This window comes from Urocampus carinirostris, chromosome 6 (assembly GCF_059441175.1).
Source record: "Urocampus carinirostris isolate Australia breed hairy pipefish chromosome 6, RoL_Ucar_1.0, whole genome shotgun sequence".
In the NCBI taxonomy this organism is placed as follows: Eukaryota; Metazoa; Chordata; class Actinopteri; order Syngnathiformes; family Syngnathidae; genus Urocampus; species Urocampus carinirostris.
The window spans coordinates 4115685-4136828 of record NC_142354.1 but is presented as its reverse complement, the minus strand read 5'-3'; the positions used below and the strand labels follow the sequence as shown (position 1 = coordinate 4136828).

Sequence of the window (21144 nt, the reverse complement as noted above, 5' to 3'; positions counted from 1 at the left end):
CATTTTTTAACTTTTATTTATAATAAACCTCATTCATGTCGAGCAACTCAGGATCTCACAACAAAATGTTAATTAACAATATATATGATATAACGAAACACATGTACAACATAACATCTTAAACTACAAATATAAACATGTTTGAAAAAAAAATATGGTGTAACATTATTTTGTAAGGGAAAATACGATAATTTGTAAGGGCTTGGAGCTGTTGAGGTTGACAGGTATGTTATTAAGGTTTCACTATCAATGTGCTCGCATGTTGTTTGCTTGGTATACCTTCAGCTATATCACCTCGTGCTGAAGATCTATGCAGTCCGACACAGACGCCCTGACTTTTTTGTATTGTTTATTGAATGCAGGCAATAATTCGAGTGACTGTCAACCCTTGTGTCGCGCATGATTGAGCGTCGTTACACACACCTCGGGAAATTGTGCCCCTACGACCATAGTTATTACGGCAAAGACCCAATCCTGACAAACACAACACGGAACCCATTTACTAACAGCAAGACAGACGATGTAGAATAAAAACAAATATAATTTGTGTAACAAGTTTATTTTCGTTATCAAATAAATAACAAACAACTTGTTTACACCGTGTGATAACGTCGTTACTGATTTGTATTTATTCATTCATTTTTGGTAACAAAAAAAAAAACGACACAACAAAATGTAAATTGAAAAATATGTACTTTTATCTATTTCCCGCGGGACACTTTTCAGTGCAACAACAAATACTGTCAACTACTAAATACAAGGATACACTTTGCATTTTTATTGTAAAATGGGTCATGGTGTACTCTACTCTTTTTTATTGGTGAAAAATGATACCGTTGCCTTTTCTTTTAATCTCTTTTGCTAATTGTAGGTATTTTCCCTGGTTTAAAAAAAATGATACGTTCTTAGATTGTTTTTCATAGTTTTTTTTTCCATATTTAAAAAGTATTTATTTTTAGTTCCAGAAAATTGTCCTTTATTTTAGGAAAAACTGCTCAGTTTAATTTTTTTAATATAAATATGACAATTATTAGATTATTTTACGCGTTTTACGTATTTTTCTTGGCAGATATATCTTTTGTTTGGCTTACTTTAAGTATTTTTCTTAGTTGAAAATACATCTATTTTGAGTTCATTTGTTTACATTTGAAGTTTTTTCTTTGACTAAAAAATACATCTCTTTTTGAAATGGTTATCACTGTTCACAGATTCCCTAACCACCCACGCCGTAGGCCCTACGAAACGAAAGAGCTTTTATTAAAATACTTGCTGGCCTGAGTTGCATTTCACGCCCTAAATCTAGCTCCCGTAGAAATCTGATGAAAATGTGCACATTTCTTTTAGTTTTGAGCTGTCTTGTGATATTTATTCCAGTCCGTGAGAGACGGGGAAAGAGCAATTGTGCTTCCCACCGTTGAACAGTAGGGGGGGTATGCCCTCGAATTTCGCTAGCCGCCTACACATAAATGGATGAAGAAGGGCTCCTAATACATGGCAGTCAAACAATTAGATGAAAGTGTCCAGGCCAGTCAGTGGGATGCAAGCTGAATTTCGGCCGCCTCGGCGCCGTTGCCGAGTGAAAGAGGAGTACACGGCACCATTCCCCGTGTGCGGAAGCTCCACGCGAGGGACAGGAGAAACGGGGATTTGCTTCCGGGCCGATATCATCAATCAACATATCGTGGTCACGGAGCCCGAACACATCCGCGATATTTACAATCAGGTGCTAATGTCATTCGCCAGCCATTACGTTCTTTTTTTTCCCTTTTTTTTTTTTGTTAAAACATTTGTTCCCCAATCCTGTACGCATGTTTTTTTAACGCTTTTTTTTCTATCCAGGGCATTAGTACTGTATTTCTTTGGGAGGAGGAGACTTGGTCCTGCTTATAAAGAGTAATTGTTGTTTTGTCCCCACCAATATTATGTGATCAAACTGCGCTATGTCACCAGTGGTGGCTTGACATTAAATTACTCCCTGGGCAACACACCCTCCAAGCAACCCCACCCCACCCCACCACCCAATTTTTTGCCCAGACACATATTTAATACGAATTAAATAGTTAGATATATTTCTCAACTGTTCTTATACTTAGATAGATGGATATTAGTGTATTATTTATCTACCTTGGTCATATCCCTCGAGGGGTGACCTACAGCAAGACAAACAAATACGATAACAAAAAAAAATAAAAAAGGAAAAAAATAGCAAAACACACACACAAGCATTTTGGACCATGGCCAACCCAAACTTGTCATTCCTAACATACTCCTCAAACACTTCATCTCAAAAACATATAATTTCCTTCTCAAATCTGCGTTCAGGCTCTAAGTCTCTGCACCATACAACACAGTCGGCACAATCGCACTCTCATACAGTCCCCTCTTAACATCCATACTCATAATCTTGTTGCTCATCACTCTCCACAGAGCACCCAAAACCTTGATTCACTCTGTGCAATACCTCGCACTCCATTACACCAACTGCAGCTACATCACAACCCAAGTACCTAACGCTTTCAACTTCTTCCAGCACCTGTCCATGTAACCTTATTTCTAACGCCATGGCCACTCCATCACGTGAACACTTAATCACCTTACTCTTCCCAACATTCACACATAACTTTTGCCTATCACACACTCTTCAAACTCCATTACCAACCTTCTCAATGTTTCCTCAGAATCAGCCACAAGCACTGGTGTCATCTACATAAAAAAAACTGACATACCTGCCACACCGTTCCACTGTTATCCATCATCTCTACACCTCTGCCAAATACTCTTGCATTCACCTCTCTCACCACACCATCCATGTACACATTAAACAGCCAAGGTGACATCACACACCCCTGTCTCACACCAGTCAACACAGGGAACCACTCACTTGTCTCACTCCCTACTCCTACACATGCTCTGCTGTTCACATAAAAACTCTCCAATGCTTCCAACAACTTTCCACCCACTCCATACATTACCATCACCTGCCACAACGCCTCTCTATCAATTCTGTCATACGCCTTTTTCAAGTCCACGAAAGCCAAATAAAGCTCATTATCTTTTGCAAAATATTTCCCACACACCTGTCGTACTGCAAACACCTGATCCACACCCTCTTCCTTTTCGAAACCACTCTCTCCTTCACATCCTCATTCAAGGCAAATGATAAATGCAAATACACTATATAAATAAAAAGGCAAATATTTACTAAAACTTGCTTTAATAAATATAAATACACTGTATACATGAAATACAAGCAATTATCAAAACATGTTTTAATATTAAATACAAATACATTGTACATGAAAATGTCAAATATTTATCAAAAATGTGTAGAGAACAATAATATAGAATAATAGAATAGACTTGTATTCTTTCATATTTAGCAAATCGCACAATAACACACATTTGAAAATCCACTTTTATCTAGTTATCACACTTTTTATCCATGCTACAGAAACCTATACATAAAGGCAAAAATAGCACGACGAGGGAAACGACTCCTTTAGTGTATCAGAGGATGAATCGGACATTGAAGGACATGAAATAAGTGCATTGTAAATTTTATGTCAGCATTGTGCTCATAACATACTTGAATCATGGCCACATGTACTCAACGTTTGTCATTTTCATATTTTAGTTTGAGTTAAGAAAAAGTCAAACAAAATTTTATCCTGATTGTAATCTTAAATCAGTGGTGTGTCTTATACACAAATACAGTACCACACCCACGCCATTCTCATCTTTTTAAGCCCTGACCCATTTTCATGCCTGTTCTTTTTCTTTTGTGTTTTTTTTTTTCAATTTCCTCATGCTGAGATTTTGAGTTTTTCCTTGCCCTTATGCAGGTTTTAGATCAGGTGATGGTGTAATAGTAGTCTGTAAGAATCATTGGTCTGTGCAGCCCTTTGAAACTTCTTGTGATTAAGGGCTACACAAATAAACATGACATGACTAAGGAACCTTTGCATACTAGTTACATAGTGGAAAAAGAAATTACAAACTAAAACCTGACCTCTGGCTTTCCTTGATGCAAAGTCATTGATATCAATCGAAGCAATCTGCTCCTCTATTTCGTGTAACCAGCCCGTTTTTGGGGGTGCTCAAGCACTCCCTAATTCAACCCGAGCAAACAAAAAACCAAATTCTTGCGTTTTAAAGCTCTTACTCAATAAAGGACAGGATATGCTAAAATTTAATGCATGACGCTAGCTAAAATATAAGTGCCTACCCAACTACTGGTGAGGCAGTCTGAAAAAAAGACAATTAATTTAAAGAAAAAACGAGGACTATGATAAAGAATCAAAGGAAAAATGTAAAAAAAAAAAAAAAAAAAAAAAAAACAGAAACAAAAGTAAAAGAAAATAAAGCAAGAAAAAAAGTAAAAAGCTATGGGGAAAAAACAAAGAAAATAAAAAAGGTAGAGAGACAAAATACAAGCATGAAAAAAATAAGATAGAGGCAAAAGAAAGAAAAAGCTAAAAGCTAGGGAAAAAGATGAAAAATGAAATACCAAAATGGAGAACAAAACATGAAATAGCAGGGGAAAAAGAGGTAAAAAGCAAGAAGTTCATTAAGGTTTATAATCATGGTCTGTAGTTTGCAATAGTCTGCGGTCTGTGCAGCCCTTTGATACTCCTTGTAATTGAGGGCTATACAAATAAATATGACTTGAGTTCAGAAAAACAAAAGAAAATTTAATAGAGGTAAAGAAAAGCAGGAAAAAGGCGGCTTTGGGGGGGTTCCCTTTATACAAAATATTACTACGTAATAATAATGTAATATTCTGCACAAAATAAATAAATACGTTTATAAAAATCTTCTAATAGATCATAATAACCTTTATTTTTTCACTGTCTTGAACTTTTAACTCATTTCAACATTTTTATATTAAGCAACTTTAAACTGCATGAGAGAACATAATGTCTATTAAAAATACTGACTTTTCAGTGCAACAACAGACGAACTACAAACTAAAAGAATAAACAATAAATAAATAAATAAAGTTTATCATGAAATTAATTCCTAAAAAAAACACTGGGTATAGAGCTGTGCAAAAGATTTTGGGGCGTAATAATAGTTGTTTTTTCTTATTTTAATCATTGGTTTTATCATCCACCCACAAAGCGCATTGAGCTGAAGGGGTGGCGGGGGGCTTGGAGTATAGACCAATATCACACAGGTGATTTGATTTTATTCCACATGAAAATGTTGAAGGTAAGAGAAATACTTTTTTAAATAGTCTAAATGCCGACCCAAACCTCCAAAAATATATAAAAAGAGCGTTAATTCGAGCGTATATAAGAATTACACCAACTTGCATGCGCAACAAAGTGGGCTGCAATACAGATTTCAGCCAGAAGATGATGTCAGAAAGTAAAATCTTTTAGAGTTGCATACCCTAGCTTTAAGTAAATAATATATGATTTTTGCTTTAGGAATATTTTTGCTACGTTTGAGGTTTCCTAAAAAGTTGAAGGTTAAATTTTGTCTCTGAAGTATGTGTTAATTTACAACTGGGTTCAAAGAGCCCTTATGCTTTATTTTCCTTTGCGCCTATCCACTTTTATCTTTTATAGTTTTATCAGAGCTGTTTGAGGAATGGGTGCTGAGGGCAGTGCTGTAGAGTGAATTTGAGAGTTGTGTTTTATAGTACTGAAAAATGCTTGATTTTCGGCAGTAGCGCTTGTAAATGCTTGAAATTGCTGCCATGTTTCAAAAAGTCTGCTCAAAAATGATACACTGCTTTATTGTGGCTTCGCTTTGCCATTGCGTTTCTTCTTCCCTCGTGATTAACTGCAGCTGGCATTTGTTTGTACGGCATTGTCTTATAAAGCGCTCCCTATGGGTTACACCCAAGAGGACAGTTGCATGCTACACCAAAGTAGGGCATTATGAAATGTGTGCGAGGAAGGATTATGTATCAATTATGGGCCATACAAAAATTTAAGGCATAATTTTCCGGTGGTCATTTGTAATAAAAAGAACACCCTGAAACTGAAAATGTAAGCTAGATTTTTTCATTTATACCCAACACTTGTGAAGAAAATACGTATTTGAACACCCTGCTATTTTGCTATTTCTCCCACTTAGAAATCATGGAGGGGTCTGAAATTTTCATTGTAGGTGCATGTCCACTGTGAAGGAGATAAACTAAAAAGAAAAATCCTGAAATCACAATGCATGATTTTTTAGCAATTAATTTGTGTGACATAGATGCGAATAGGTATTTGTACATCTGAGCAAATGAATGTTAATATTTGATACAGTAGTCTTCCTTTGCTATTGGAGGTCAAACGGTTCCTGTTGTCTTTCACCAGGTTTGCACACAGTCCAGGAGGGATCTTGGTCCACTCCTCCTTCTCAATTCAGACAGGTTTCTGGGCTATCGCTGAGCAACAGGAAGTTGAGCTCCCTCTAAAGATTTTCGATTGGGTTCAGGTCTGGAGAGTGGCTGGGCAATGCTCGAACCTTGATATTCTTCTGACTCCATGGTTTTGCTTGCTGTGTGCTTCGGGTCGTTGTCGTGTTGGAAGACCCAGCCACAACCCATCTTTTCTGCTCTGAGGGAAAGAGGTTGTTTCCCAAAATCTCACAATACACGGCCCCAGTCATCCTCTCTTTAATGCAGTGCACTCTTCCTGTCCCATGTGCAGAAAAACACCCCCAAAGCATGATGCTTCAAAGTAGGGATGGTGTTCTTCAGATTGTACTCTTCATTCTTCTTCGTCTAAACACGCTTAGTGGAATTATGACGAAAAAGTCCTGGTTTGGTCTCATCTGACCACACAACTTTTTCCCATGACTCCTCTTTATCATCCAAATGGTCTTATGCAAACTTAAGACGGGCCTTGACATTTGCTGGTTTAAGCAGGGGAACCTTTCGTGCCATGCAGGATTTCAAATCATGACATCTTAGTGTATCACCTACAGTAACGTTGAAAACGGTGGTACCAGCTCTTTTCAGCTCATTGACCAACTCCTGTCATGTAGTTCCGGGCTGATTCTTCACCTTTCTTAGAATCTTTGAGACCCCACTAGGTGATGTTGATGTCTTGAATGGGGCTCCACTCCGATTGATATTGACAGTCATGTTTAGCTTCTTCCATTTTCTAATGATTGCTCCAACAGTGGACCTTTTTTCACCAAACTGCTTGGCAATTGGTCCGTAGCCCTTTCCAGCCATGTGGAGGTGTACAATTTTGCCTCTAGTGTGTTTGGACAGCTCTTTGGTCTTGGCTATGTTTGAAGTTAAAGTCTTACTGATTGTATGGGGGGCAGCACGGCGGCGCAGTGGTTAGCGCTTGTGCGGCACAGTTCATGTCATGGGAACCTGTCGTGGGTTCAAATCCAGCTCCAGACTTCCTGTGCGGAGTTTGTATGTTCTCCCCGTGCTTGCGTGGGTTTCCTCCGGGCACTCCGGTTTCCTCCCACGTTCCAAAAACATGCATGTCAGGTGAATTGGCCAGTCCAAATTGTCCCTAGGTGTGAATGAGCGAATGAGTTGTCTGTCCCTGTGTGCCCTGCGATTGGCTGGCAACCAGTTCAGGGTGTCCCCTGCCCACTGGCCGGAGATGGCTGGGATGGGCTCCAGCCCCCCGCGACCCTAATGAGGATAAGCGGTACGGCTGATGAGATGAGATGAGATGATTGTATGGGGTGGACAGGTGGCTTTATGCAGCTAACGACCTCAAACAGGTGCATCTGATTCAGGATGATACATGGCGTGCAGGTGGACCTCTAATGGGCAGACTAACCGGTCTTTCAGGGTCAGAATTCTAGATGATGCAGAGGTGTTCAAATACTTATTTGTAGCTGTATGACACAAATTCATTGTTAAAAGATCATGCATTGTGATTTCTGGATTTGTCTTTTTAGTTTACCTCTCTCACGGTGGTCATGGAAATTTCAGACCCCTCCATGATTTCTAAGTGGGAGAAATGCATACTTATTTTCTTCACTGTATATGGGGAGAGTTTTGTCACAAAAACAAATATATCAACCATTCACTTAAAATTTAATAATTACATGTCTCGATAAATGCACAAGCAAGATTAAGAATCACATACCGGTACATTAATGGCAGATATATTTGTGGCTCTGTAAAGAACATAAATCACACCTGATTTTTCATTTAATGTGTACTGGAGAAATAGAAAATTGGCTTTTAAAAGCCCATGAAAGGTCCTTGAATTTGGCCGTGATAACAAAGGTTACGGACCTTGCCTGACTGTTTTACAACAGTACTAAATAAGGCTAACTGACATTGACAATGGAATAAACAAAATACCAAACAATTAAAAAGACATTTATAGGTCTCCTTGTTTTTTGCTAATATTAAGAGGACCATTGCTTGCATTCTGGTCTTTCAGGGATATTTCGGTAAAGGCATCCTGTCAAGGTCTCGACCGGAACACGGCATCTCAGACCAATGTCGACGTGAGTTAAAATTGTAATTTGTAATGTTATTACAGTTTGACTCAGTTGATTTCTTTCTTTTTTGCATTTTTCTATATGCAGAATATGAAGGCTTTCTACTTCCTGTTATTACACAGGACAGGTAAGAGACAACGGTTCCTCTCCTGCCCTTAATATTTATATACCCATGAATTTTAACTTGTGGTAACGTTTTCTCTTTTGAATCTTTTTTTAAATTTTGATGTCATATTAAAAAGCTTCAAGGCCCAATCTCATGTCCTATCACAGTGCTTAATTATTCATTCCCCACCATGCAAGAATAGAACCTCACGCCCGTCCAAGCCCTCACCCTCCAACATACACCCCCGTCCGCTACCCCCCAACTATAAAAAGAATAAATTGTCAATGAAATTGTTTTAAGTTAATCTCAGCATAACACTCGTTCTAATGCATGAGTGAAAAAATTGGTAATAAGTATGGACTAATTTACAATAAAGAATAGCTTTATTAACTGTACCACAAAAGATTTAAAGTGCATCTGAAATTCAAAAATAGAATAAAAATTCTTACCTATAAACATTTTGTCTGATCATGTCAAACTATGAAATTGAAAAATACAATATCATTAATTCATTTAATCATTCAAAAGGCATGGACGGCGGTTGGGTGGTGAGCACGGAGCACGATGCAGGGTTCAATTCCACCTATGGCAGCCACCCCGAGTGGAGTTTACACGTTCTCCGCATGCCTCTGGTTTCCTTCCGTATTCCCAAAATATGCATGTCCGGTTAATTGGCCGGTCCAAATTCTCCCTAGGTGTGAATGAGCGAGTGGGTTGTCTGTGTCTGTGTGGTCTCCTGTTCAGGGTGTCCGCTGCCCACCGCCCGAAGACAGCTGGGTTGGGCTCGAGCATTCCCGCGACCCTGGTGAGAGATGAGTGGTGCAGAAAGTGGATGGATGGCATTCAAAATGATCACCAACATTAACAGCATAATGATGATAATGCAGTCCAAAAATATAGTAAATGTATAGTTGTAGATTTTAAAATCAAATACAATGTTAATAAATACAATAAGCATGCTTTCAGTAGACAGCTTTTCGAAGCAGGACATGCAGGATGTACGTAACAGAACAAATGTGGTTACTTATCAAAATTCATTTCTGTGCGGCCCCGGCAACAAAAGACCCAAGGTCTGGTACCAGTCCGTGGCCCGATGGTTGCCGACCAGTGTTATTGAGAGTCTGCCACACTTTGTGGTTACATTTCAGACCGGTACTCTCTGCTATGTGCTAAGCGTAGCTGCTAAATGAGATCAAAACACTGCCAATAAAAGTGCCACTGCCCCCTAGTCTAGTAGAGGCGCAATTGCACTTTTTGCTAGGACCGTAACAAAAGATAAAAATCCCCAAAGTCAAAAAATCCTCCTCGATGGAGGTCAAACACTCCCCCCTTGATGGACCCTCAGGTTCTAACCATCAAGAATTTTCACCAAAAAGAGGCACTGATATCATCCATTGTCTGCACTGCTTATCCTTACTAAAGTCACGGGGTGCAGGAGACGGACAACCATTAACTTGCACATTCATACCAAGGCACAATTTGGAGTCACCAATTAACCTGTCATGCATGTGGGAGTGCCCGTTGGGAACCCACGCAGGCATGGGGAGAACATGCAAACCCCGCAAAGTAAGGCTGGTAACTGAATTAGAACCCATGACCTCAGAATTGTGCTGTGGACACTGAATAATTTCAAATATAACAAAGGAGGCTTTGAGTTTTTTCCTATTCTAATTACAGTAATTAAACCATTTCACTTTTTATGGATAAGTTTTGATGGCTCAAGTTTAAGAATTTCTCTTCTCGTCCTTTAGAGGTAAGGCAATTCTTAGAAAAAAATACCTTGTTTCCTCTAACAGGTATGAGGAGCTTGTTAGAATGGCAGGCTCAGCTCTCCAAGCTCAGGGGTTGGACGGTAACTCTGTCAATCAAATGCTGCTACGACGGTGTCAGCCTGTCCAGGCAGATGTTCTAAGGTCCGAGGCAGAAAAAAGGAACCAACACCAACCTAATTCTCTAGTGCACTCATGTGCAGACATTAGTGACCCAAAACGGAATACGAGCACGGTCTCTGAGCTCAGTCAAAGTGCTAGGTCAGAGTTCAGTTCAGACCAAGGCTATGCCTCTGACTTTAAGTTTGATGCTGAGCAGGATCAAGCTCCTGCAGGTCTAGGACCTGGTTTTATCCCTGTGATCCCTGACACTGGCCATGTAAGTCTTGAGTTATGTTTGGATGTTTTCTTTCATTCCCATTTCATTTGTCAAATGATTTGTGTTTAAGTGGGAAAGATGTTGGTAATGTTTCAGGAGGCCGGGGAGCAGTTGCATCTTAGACCGAATCCTCTAAGGATGACAGAATACCTTCAACTCGACCTGGAGGAGGTGCATGTCTTGTCCCTTTTATATTTTTAGATGTTTTCTGTCAATGTTTTAATGGCACGTCTATGCATGTTCCTTTCCAGTAATCCTCATGCTTTCTGTCTGTGCAGGCCTTCTTCCTTGTCTACAGTTCTGGCTGCCTGTCTGTCTACCTTCAGCAGGTAATATTCAGTTGTTCCCGATAATAAGAAGTAACGTTCAGTCTCAGCTTTTTTGTTCCTGTTTTTCTCTTAACTCTCATTACATATTCATCCTAGACCGCCACGTCTTATCTCATTGTAAAATATGTTGACTGCATTGTTATCAATGACAAAAAAAAATGTTGTTCTAATTTTCATCTATATAACGATTTGGTTCTGTTTTGTAACATTGATCATTAATTAAGAACAAACGTTTTACTTTGATAAGGGAATATTAGGAGTTAGACATATATCATATATTCCCCTTGTCAAAGAGTTAGTTTTTGCTTGCCTTTTTAGAATCTCAATAACAGTGGTATAATACATAATTATCAAACCTCTGATAGTTTGACGAGCTTTATTTATTAGAATATGCAATACATTATTATATGAAAGGCTACATGCTGTAGGTTGACTTGACTATAAAGTGTTAAAATTTTACACTCAACAGAGTTGAATAAATTGGTAATATAGCCTAGAGGTCCGAAACCTGTGGTTGGCGAGCCCAATTTGGTTCTTTTCATGAGTACATATTACTCTGGGATAAAAAGCGACTTGTGCAATTTGCGTTTGTAGTGTTCTTATCCTGATAAATTCCAAGTTGAGTTTGGGTCAAGCATAGCTGAAGCTACTCGTCCATTGTTATGTCCAGTATATAAAGTGCACAGTTCTACCTACAGATTACAATCAAGGTCACACACCAACAGACCCCATTTTTGCTGTTCAACGCTAAAGAATCCTTTACATGGTATTTTAAATAATGTACGTTCACTGTATGATATAAACCCACAGAAAAAACTGTAGGTACCTCAAAACCGTAGCAAGCACAGAGAAAAATTGGATTGGGTGAGTGGTAGGGGTGGGAGGATCTATGCACTTAGCACACTCTTCCCTCTCACACGATCCCACGACGCTGAAAGGAAATACACATAAACATAAACCTTTCATTTTCATTTTTTTGTGACATTTTTCGTTTGGAAACCATTATTTTCGCGGGGGTAAAATGAGGTCAAAATGAGCCTCAACAAGCTTAAGTAACATTTGAAGGAAGACTACTGTATTTTCACGACTATACGGCGCACCCCCAAAAATAGTTTTTTGTCTTATATTTTCCATACATAAGGCGCACCGGACTAAAAGGAGCTAGAGTGGGAACTTCAACAAAAAGTCAAATTTCATCAAATCATTTAACGTCACACAGCAAAATAAAATGCGCTGAAAAATTTGCTTTTGTCTTGAGAGCAGGTTTTGTGGTTTTGCTAAATTTTGTCTTATATAAGCCAATGGAAAAAAAAACATCTAAATATTTTACCATTATGGCTCATTGGGTCAAAAATGTTCCAGAGCCCTGTAAACTTTGAATGCAGGAAAAATAAAATATTGCATCACATTAGGAAAGTCCATATATATCGTATGCTATAAAACACATTTAAAGAACATCAGATGTACAGTGAAGAAAATAAGTATTTGAACACCCTGCTATTTTGGTATATCTCCCACTTAGAAATCATGGAGGGGTCTGAACTTTTCATCGTAAGTGCATGTTCACTGTGAGAGGGATAAACCAAAAAGAAAAACCTTAAAATCACAATGCATGATTTTTTTGACAATTTATTTGTGTAATACAGCTGCAAATAAATATTTGACCCTGGAAGACCAGTTAGTCTGCCCATTAGAAGTCAGCCTGCACTCCATGTATTATCCTGCATTAGATGCACCTGTTTGAGGTTGTTAGCTGCAAAACGACACCTGTCCACCCCATGCAATCAGTAAGACTTTAACTTCAAACATAGCCAACACCAAAGACCTGTCCAAACACACTAGAGACAAAATTGTACACCTCCACATGGCTGGAAAGGGCTACGGAGCAATTGCCAAGCAGTTTGGTGAAAAAAGGTCCACTGTTGGAGCAATCATTAGAAAATGGAAGAAGCTGAACATGACAGTCAATCTCAATCGGAGTGGAGCCCCATGCTAGATATCACCTCGTGGGGTCTCAATGATTCCAAGATAGGTGACGATTTAGCCCAGAACTAAACAACAAGAGTTGGTCAATGGCCTAAAAAGAGCTGGGACCACTGTTTCCAAGGATACTGTATGATTTCAAATCATGGCACGAAAGGTTCCCCTGCTTAAACCAGTGTTGTGGAAAATAGACTTGCATTTGTATTTGCATACATTTAGAAAAAAATGTAGAAAGACTTGCTTACAGTTGTGAGAGAATGTTGACATCATTTCGGGAAGGTCCTTGGCAGCCTTAAAAGGGCATGGGAGGACCTGCAAGGACTCTCTGAGCAAACTGAGGCGAACAACATGTCCTAATAAGAGTACGACAGCATCTTCCTTGTTGTTACGCGAGATCTCGGCCGCCTCTTGGGTTGTACTCAAATTGAAGCTATAAAAGCGTTGTTATGTCTGGAGTTCTCTGAGTTCTTTGGGATGACACAATAAAGAGCTCCCCCTCATGGCAAGCCTCCGTGCACTTGATTGAATCACGTAAGAGAAGACCTAAACGATTATCGAACCTGCATTTTCTCCAACACCAGCAAATGTCAAGGCCCGTCTTGAGTTTGCATATGACCATTTAGATGATATAGAGGAGTCATGGAAGAAAGGTTTGTGGTCAGATGAGACCAAAATAAAACGTTTTAGTCATAATTTCACTCAGCCTGTTTGGAGGAAGAAGAATGAAGAGTACAATCCAAAGAACACCATCCCTAAGGTGAAGCATGGGGTGGTAGCATCATGCTATGGGGGTGTTTATCTGCACACGGGACAGGACAAGTGCACTGCATTGAAGACAGGATGACTGGGGCCATGTATTGTGAGATTTTGGGAAACCACCTCCTTCCCTCCGAGCAGAAAATATGGGTTGTGGCTGGGTCTTCCAACACAACAAGGACCCGAAGCACACAGCCAGGAAAACCGTAAGAAGAATATCAAGGTCATGCATGGCCCATCCAGTTTCCAGCCCTAAATGAAATGTTTGGAGGGAGCTCAAACTATGTTTCCCAGCGACAGCCTAGAAACCTGACTGATCTAGAGAAGATCTGTGTGGAGGAGTGGGCCAAGATCCCTCCTGCAGTGTGCAAACCTGGAGAAAGACCTCAGGAAACGTTTGACCTCTAATAACAAACGAAGACTACTGTACCAAGTATCAACATTAATTTTCTCAGGTGTTCAAATACTTATTTGCAGCTGTAACATAAAATAAATTGTTAAAAAATCGTGCATTGTGATTTCTGGATTTTTCTTTTTAATTTATCTCTCTCACAGTAAACGTTCACCTACGGTAAAAATTTCTGAACCCTCCAAGTGGGAGAAATAGCAAAATAGTAGAGTGTTCAAATACTTATTGTCTTCGCTCTATCTCTGGGGATAATCTTAGCCTGGTTGTTTGCTTGTGAAGTAGGTTAGCTGTAGAGAATAAATCACCACAATAACAGAGCCGAGCTAAATTTAGTCTGCTTTCATGAAACAGACTTTAGGCCAAATTTACCTGAGTTAATAAACATACCAACCTAATGTTTTATCTTAGTTTTGTGCCATCAGCTCCCGCATAATGGATTGGTTGAACTTGGACTCTGATCAAATTTGCCTGCCTCAAACCATTAAGTTTTCAGATTGCTCAAAACAGACAACTGACATTTACAGGCTCATCTTTGATAAGTTTATCCATTTATTATCCCTATATCTGGGGTCTTCCTTGAGGGGCAGCACAATTAACTTTCCCCACACACAAATGCACAGAGCTATTTTGCGGATTAGGCTCTTCACCTTACCAGATCTTTCCCATTTTGTCGCCTAACTGGGATGACCATGTCCTTTTCTCCCAATGGACAGGAGCCCCTGTCAGTCACACAGCTGTGGAGGCATTTTGTGGCGCTGCGGCCCAATTTTGTCAGCTCATACGCCGCCTACCATCACTTCCGCAGCAGGGGGTGGGTCCCGAAATTGGGAGGCGGCACAAAGTACGGCGTGGATATGTGTAAGTAAAACGGTAAAAGTTCAATATGACAGCGGTTTGCAACCACTGTGCCGCGGACTGGTACCAGGCCTCAGAAAAGTTTCCTTTGCTTACCGGATTTATTCGTTAATACACGCAATTTTCTTTAACCTAATATTCCCCCAAAATTTCAGGTTTTACGGTAGTACATTTCTGTACTTGAGCTATGAACAATGGTTGCTTAGTCGAGAAATTCTGTCGACCACTTTGCTTAATATTGGGTGCAATGGGTATCAAACCCGGTTTGCCCCAGTTAGAGCGCTGTTGATGACATTGGAAAAGGCATTCAATTTTTATTCATAGTACCTTGTTGTCTAGTCTTTTTTTTTTTATCTTGAAGGCGCACGTGATTGGTCAATCATTGTACAACGTTTTGACTGAACTTATTCCTGTGATGCTCCTTTACAACGTTGTGTAATGCGGCACCGTAAAGGAAGCATTATGGGAATGAGTTCAGCCAAAACAAGGCTGTACAAGAATTGACCAATCACGTGCTTCAAGATATCAAAGGCGAGAAAACAACATGGTTTCACGGATCCCGTAACCCACATGGGTCGTCAGGTTACTACTTCCTGTGATGTGACTTGGGCAAGTACAGCCTGGCGGCCGCCATTTCTTTCATTTTTTTAGGTAGGGGTGCCCTCTCTCACATTTAATGGATAGTACTGGTTTCCATTGTTACCAGCTGCAGGATTGGCCTCCTAATCTGACTCAGATACAGCACCTTCATCATCCGGTTGCTGTGGGTTTTTTGGTGTGAATGCGTCATAACACTCTTAAGACATGAGCCTGATCTTGGCATTGACAGGCAGCGGTGTGTGCTTGACAATACTGATACGAGACTCTAAATCACACTGGGTGGGGGTACTATTCCATTCCGAAATTTTAGAGCATTGCATGACTTGTGGATTTCTTTTTTTTTTCTTTGTGGCTTATAATGTGATGATGAGATAAAATTAAATGCATTTTCCCATGTCATCCAGATCCCGTGTTGTCTAGATATAACAAATCTGATTTGGGCTTAGTATTTGTTGGCCTGGAGAAGGAGGGGTGCCACCAGGCTGTACTTGCCCGAGACACACCACAGGAAATGATGCCCCTATGACTCTACACCTACCACTTATTATTAATATTGCTATCATTGTTATTTCTAGTGCTATTATTGGGCCAAGCTGTGAGAATATTTTCAGACATTAAACCGGTCCATGGTACAAAAATGGTTCCTTACCACTGCTGTATAAGACTGTGATGATCAATAGAACATGATGTATACTTTTTCTGTTATTTTTTTTCAGTGCTGTACAGGAAAGGCCCTCCCTTTTACCACGCCAGGTATTCCGGCTGATCACAAAATATCTGAGAATCCCAAATGTAAAAATGTGAAATTGATTTGCCTTGCAGTTATTCGGTGGTGGTGCAAAAAGCGGACCATCATTTTCAGAGTTCTACAATGCGACTGTTTTCCTGGCGTTCTCTAGCAACTTTGGGTAGAATCACTGCTAACGTATCAAAGGTGTCCTCACCGCTTTCCATTGGTTACCTTTTAACTACGTCAGGCAAAAATAAAATGAGTTTTTGCTCCGCCACATGCAGGAGCTGCTGCTTTGTTACGTCATCCATCCAGCTGACCTCTCAGAAGCTGAGCGAGACTCACCTGCCTGCCTGAGCAAGCTGAAAATTCAGGTAATGCTTTGCACCTTTTTTTGAATAGATTAAAGGTCTTTGCCATTATAGAATAGTACTGAACAACGAAATCAGAGAGCTAGCATTGTGTAACTTTGACTTCAGCCAGGTCTCCACGCTGATTAAAATTCAAGAGCCACGAATGTAGCCATGAGTTGTAGCTCCAGGTCATCCATTTCAAGGCTAATGGATTAGAGGTTGACAGATACTGGCACTGTTGTTTAGGAACTTGACGGGTATTATCTTTATTTATTCGATGGGCTGATTATATAGGCTCAGATACAGTCGATCCTTTCTCTCCCTCTCCTGCCTTCTGTCTCACACACCTTCTGATTGACCGGGTCACTGAAGCAGGAAGAATAATGTTAGAGCCGAGAAAACAATAACTCCTGAGTCTCGACAAGTCTGATGTGAGTCAAGACCTCTGATATTGAGATTTTGATAAAGTTTGTAGTGTAGTGTGTTTGTGAGATGGCTAATTTCTTTACGGGAGCATGTTCAGGTGGAGACGATATATTAGCTCTTACCATAATATAAGTTCATAAATCTGTCTTCTAAGGGTGTCCACACTTTTCAAATTGTGAGCTTTGTTAAAAATACTATGCCCCTTATTTTTTTTAGCATTTTTTTACAGTAGTTTGTCATGTTGGTTGTATTGACATTTTTGTTGTTGTAAAAAAATAAAATAAAAAATCAGATCTATTTTAAGTTTTTATGTATTATGCTGCTACGGTTTTCGGGTACCTACCTTCACCGATTTGGCCAACTAGACGGCGAACGACGTCCTGAATAATCATACTTCTTTGCGTTTAACTGTGGTTTATTCAGGTAATGGCCTTGACCCCTACCCTTATAAGGTCACCGTAAACTGGAACAGAAGTACAAAAAAAGTGAACTTGCTAACTATTCAGAAACATTTCGTGCCAAGCTAACACAGGCTGATACCGAGTCACACAAAATCCTGCAATAAACATAAACATTCAGAAAGTCATCACAATGTTTCGTACTCAGACAATAATTGTCCAACCCAACAACACACTTGAGGAATTCTCAGAGCGTAGCATAGTGCTTTTGAAGTGCTTCAGTCTCTGTGTTTCTGCTGCTTTCACTTTCTCTTCCCAAAACAATCAACATGTTGAACTGTGGAGGACGCTTAAGACCACTCTGTATTTTTTACCACAAGGAGAACATGTACCTTTATACGAGTTGCTGCTAAGCTTAAATTCCTGCACTGTTACAGGGTTCCTGCGGAAAGTCCTAAAAGGCATTCTATTCATTATTCAAAAAATAAGGCCTTAATTGGCATTGTTTTATATCCAAATTTTGAAAGTCTTAAAAACGTGAACACATTTATTCATTTGAACTAAAAAGATTAAGTAACTTTACCAACTGTCTTTTCAATAATTCACGGATTTACTTTGGTAGTAACATCGCGTGACCACAAAAAACGAAATGATCAAAACGCTGATGTTGTTTCAGTTAAATTCAAGTCCCAGGTCTACCTACAATACACATAGCAACTTCGGTCAGAAACCTTCACTTTGGACCATGGGAAAGGGTACATTTAATAAAGTGGCTGTCCGACATTTTTCGTTAAGGCTAAAAGCTGTGCCAGGTAATGTGCACAAGGCACATATTGTGTGAATTTGTATTTATTTATTTTTGAATAGTGGGTTATTTCTCTAACCTCGTAGCAGTTTCCCAATCCAATATTACTAACAGAAATGGCAATGTGAGGCCCCTTCTCAAGGTTTCCTTTTTCCCCACGCTGAGGTTTTGAGTTAGTCCTTGCCCGCATGTTGTTTTAAGATCAGACGATGGTGTAATTGTAATCCGGTGCAGTACTTTGAGACTTTTTTGTGATTAAGGGTTATACAAATAAATGTGACTTGACTTGAAAATCAGACCAACACACTTATATTCAATATTCAAGCAGTCATGATTATTTGTATAGCGCTTAATCAAAGGGAGTCTCAAAGGAGCGCACAGACCACATATTATTGCAAACTACAGACCATTTTGACACCATCCCCTGATCTAAAACCTACACGTCAGCAAGGAAAAACGCAAAAACATCAACACGAGGAAAATGAGGAAACCTTGAGAAGGGACTGCACATGACATCATTCCCCTTCCAGGGTAACCTGGCTGTAATGCATGTTGCAATAACAAATAATACAAAGATATTGTCGACATAAAATATAGGTTATTCATATGATAGATAGATAGATAGATAGATAGATACTTTGTTCATCCCCGAAGGGAAATTCACATTTCCAGCAGCATCCCTGAGCTGAGAACAAACAATCGAGGACAATCGAAAATAACACGGGAGCTGCTGGAGTGGCTGCCATTCGTGACGGCGCCGGAAGAAACGATTCAATTTGAATCATGTACAAACAAACAAACAAAATATTTATGTTTCAATAATCTCATACTGAAATAACCAGGTAAAACTAATTTTAAGTTACCTGTCCAAATGAATGTTGTGCCATCTCACCTTTCCCACTCTCTCTCCTGCAGTTGACTTGCTGCAGCCCGCTCCTGAAACTAATACTTACCTCTTTGTGTATTGCCTGCATATGGCGACACCCTGGATTGTATATATTTCTTGCAGACAATACATCGTGCCCTGTACACACTAGCTGGGAGAGCTTTTAACCTAGTTAGCAAGCTAACAGGAATTTTTGTACTTTGTTTTTAGTTTTGTTTATAGTTTTATGGCGACCTTGTAAGGGTAGTGGTTTAAGCCATTGTCCGAATAAACAGCAACAACAACAAAAAAGTCTGGTTATTTAGGACGTCATTCACTGTATAGCTGGCGTAAAGGGGATACGTCGGAGTGAGGACAGCGCCGTGACCATTCATTAATCATTTTAGTGGTGAAAACAGATGTCATAATGTTAATCTAGTACATACTGTATTAGATCCAATTTATAATGCTATAGAATAGAAGTGTGTTCTAAGCCTAGATTTAAACAGTTCCACTGAGGTTGCAGATCGAATCTCAGGGGGAAGAGCATTCCTCAGCACCGGGGAACTGAATGGAGAACACTCTCGAACCTGCGTATCTCTTCTTGGCTCTTGGGATCACTAATAGACCAGCATTTTCAGAGCGAATAAAATCTGAAAGATATGAAGGAGTCAGTGTTTTAAATGTAGTTCAATTTTTTTAGTGTAGTGGCGCTTGTAAAGTGACCTTGTAATTCCACAACGTGCATATTCATTACGGGTGAGTGGACTGGGTATATCCGAATAATGATTTTTCTCAATACTAAGCAAGTACTTGGATCGGATCGATACTATTGTCCTAGGATTGATACTTTGCTTCTCCACCAATTTACTCAAAGCGCCGCTTCTCAGTGGAGATAGTGTAACCTCTCGCTTGCTTACCTAGAGCCCTCTGCAACTCTTTGCTCAAGTCTAAGCAAAAAGCATCCGTATCACTCGGTACGACCCTGTATTTACTTGGAATTATCCAAATAACTCTGTATCACACATCCCTTGTATTTATCTGTGGGACCCATTACAAGAAAATCTGTGATGCACCCAAGACGCAAACTACTGAATGGCGAAGGAATACTGTATTTGTGATATCCTTAACCTCTGTTTACAAGCATGCCTACACGTTTTCTAGGGATGACCATTTAATGTTTTTTCTTGGGTCTGTCTGTGCAGAGTGTCCTGATGAACCGCTGGGTTTCCTCCAAAGAACGTTCTGAACAAGAAGACATCTGATTTTATAGCTACATTTTGTGTTTTCTTTTACTCTTTGTAGTAAATGATCACGGAAACATTTCTGCAACATGTCTGCCAAATATCAATATTAATTTGACATTATTTAGCCTTTTAGACCTGCTCAACAGGGGGGTTTATTATATTTTAATCAAAAGGTTAAGTGACCCTGTTCTGAAAAAGGCACACAAGTGCCGGATCATTGATTTTATTTTTTAACAAAATGTATATATTTAGCACTAATCCAATAATCAATCTGGTAATAACTTATTTTGGGAAATTCATATCAAATGGGTGCTTTTTTCATGAAAACAAAAAATAGCGCTTAAATTGAAAAAGATTGCAGACTCCTCCTTAATGGCCACTCAAACCAGAGAAATTGTTGAGTTAGGCCTCAGATGTTCAACGGAAGATTTGAGCTAAACTGCTCGGTTGCTATGACTCCTTGCTTGGTGCATTCTTATCTACAAGCACTGTTGCACATATTATCCAATTTGGACCAGATCGGATCATTGTGTTGCACTTTGGCACATGGGTGAGGCTGAGTCCCCCAACACCTCCTCACCTTTTTGCTGGCATGCACTTATGTTTGAGACGGTTGCTGTATTTTTATTTTAGTTTTGTTTTTAATATTAGACACATGCAAGAGAGATTGCATAGGATCCCAGTTCTTTATTTTGACTTATTGCACA

The 21144-nt window shown here is 39.5% G+C and overlaps 1 protein-coding gene across 1 annotated transcript; it reads left to right on the top strand.

Moving 5' to 3' along the window:
* The first annotated feature begins 1449 nt into the window (after positions 1-1449).
* Positions 1450-20695, top strand: tsen2 (TSEN2 tRNA splicing endonuclease subunit). The gene is made up of 11 exons (XM_088337518.1): positions 1450-1723; positions 8367-8433; positions 8515-8554; positions 10330-10681; positions 10778-10852; positions 10960-11010; positions 14872-15016; positions 16330-16366; positions 16436-16547; positions 16628-16717; positions 20396-20695. The coding sequence occupies exons 1-11, from the start codon at positions 1511-1513 to the stop codon at positions 20453-20455; spliced, it is 1242 nt and encodes a 413-aa protein (XP_088193644.1). The 5' UTR covers positions 1450-1510; the 3' UTR covers positions 20456-20695.
* The last annotated feature ends 449 nt before the right edge of the window (positions 20696-21144 follow it).

Coding starts and splice junctions, on each gene's coding strand:
- tsen2 (XM_088337518.1), top strand. CDS start 1,511: ATGAAAGTGTCCAGGCCAGTCAGTGGGATGCAAGCTGAATTTCGGCCG. Junction 10,682..10,777: donor TGATCCCTGACACTGGCCAT/GTAAGTCTTGAG, acceptor GTAATGTTTCAG/GAGGCCGGGGAGCAGTTGCA. Junction 16,548..16,627: donor TCACTGCTAACGTATCAAAG/GTGTCCTCACCG, acceptor CGCCACATGCAG/GAGCTGCTGCTTTGTTACGT.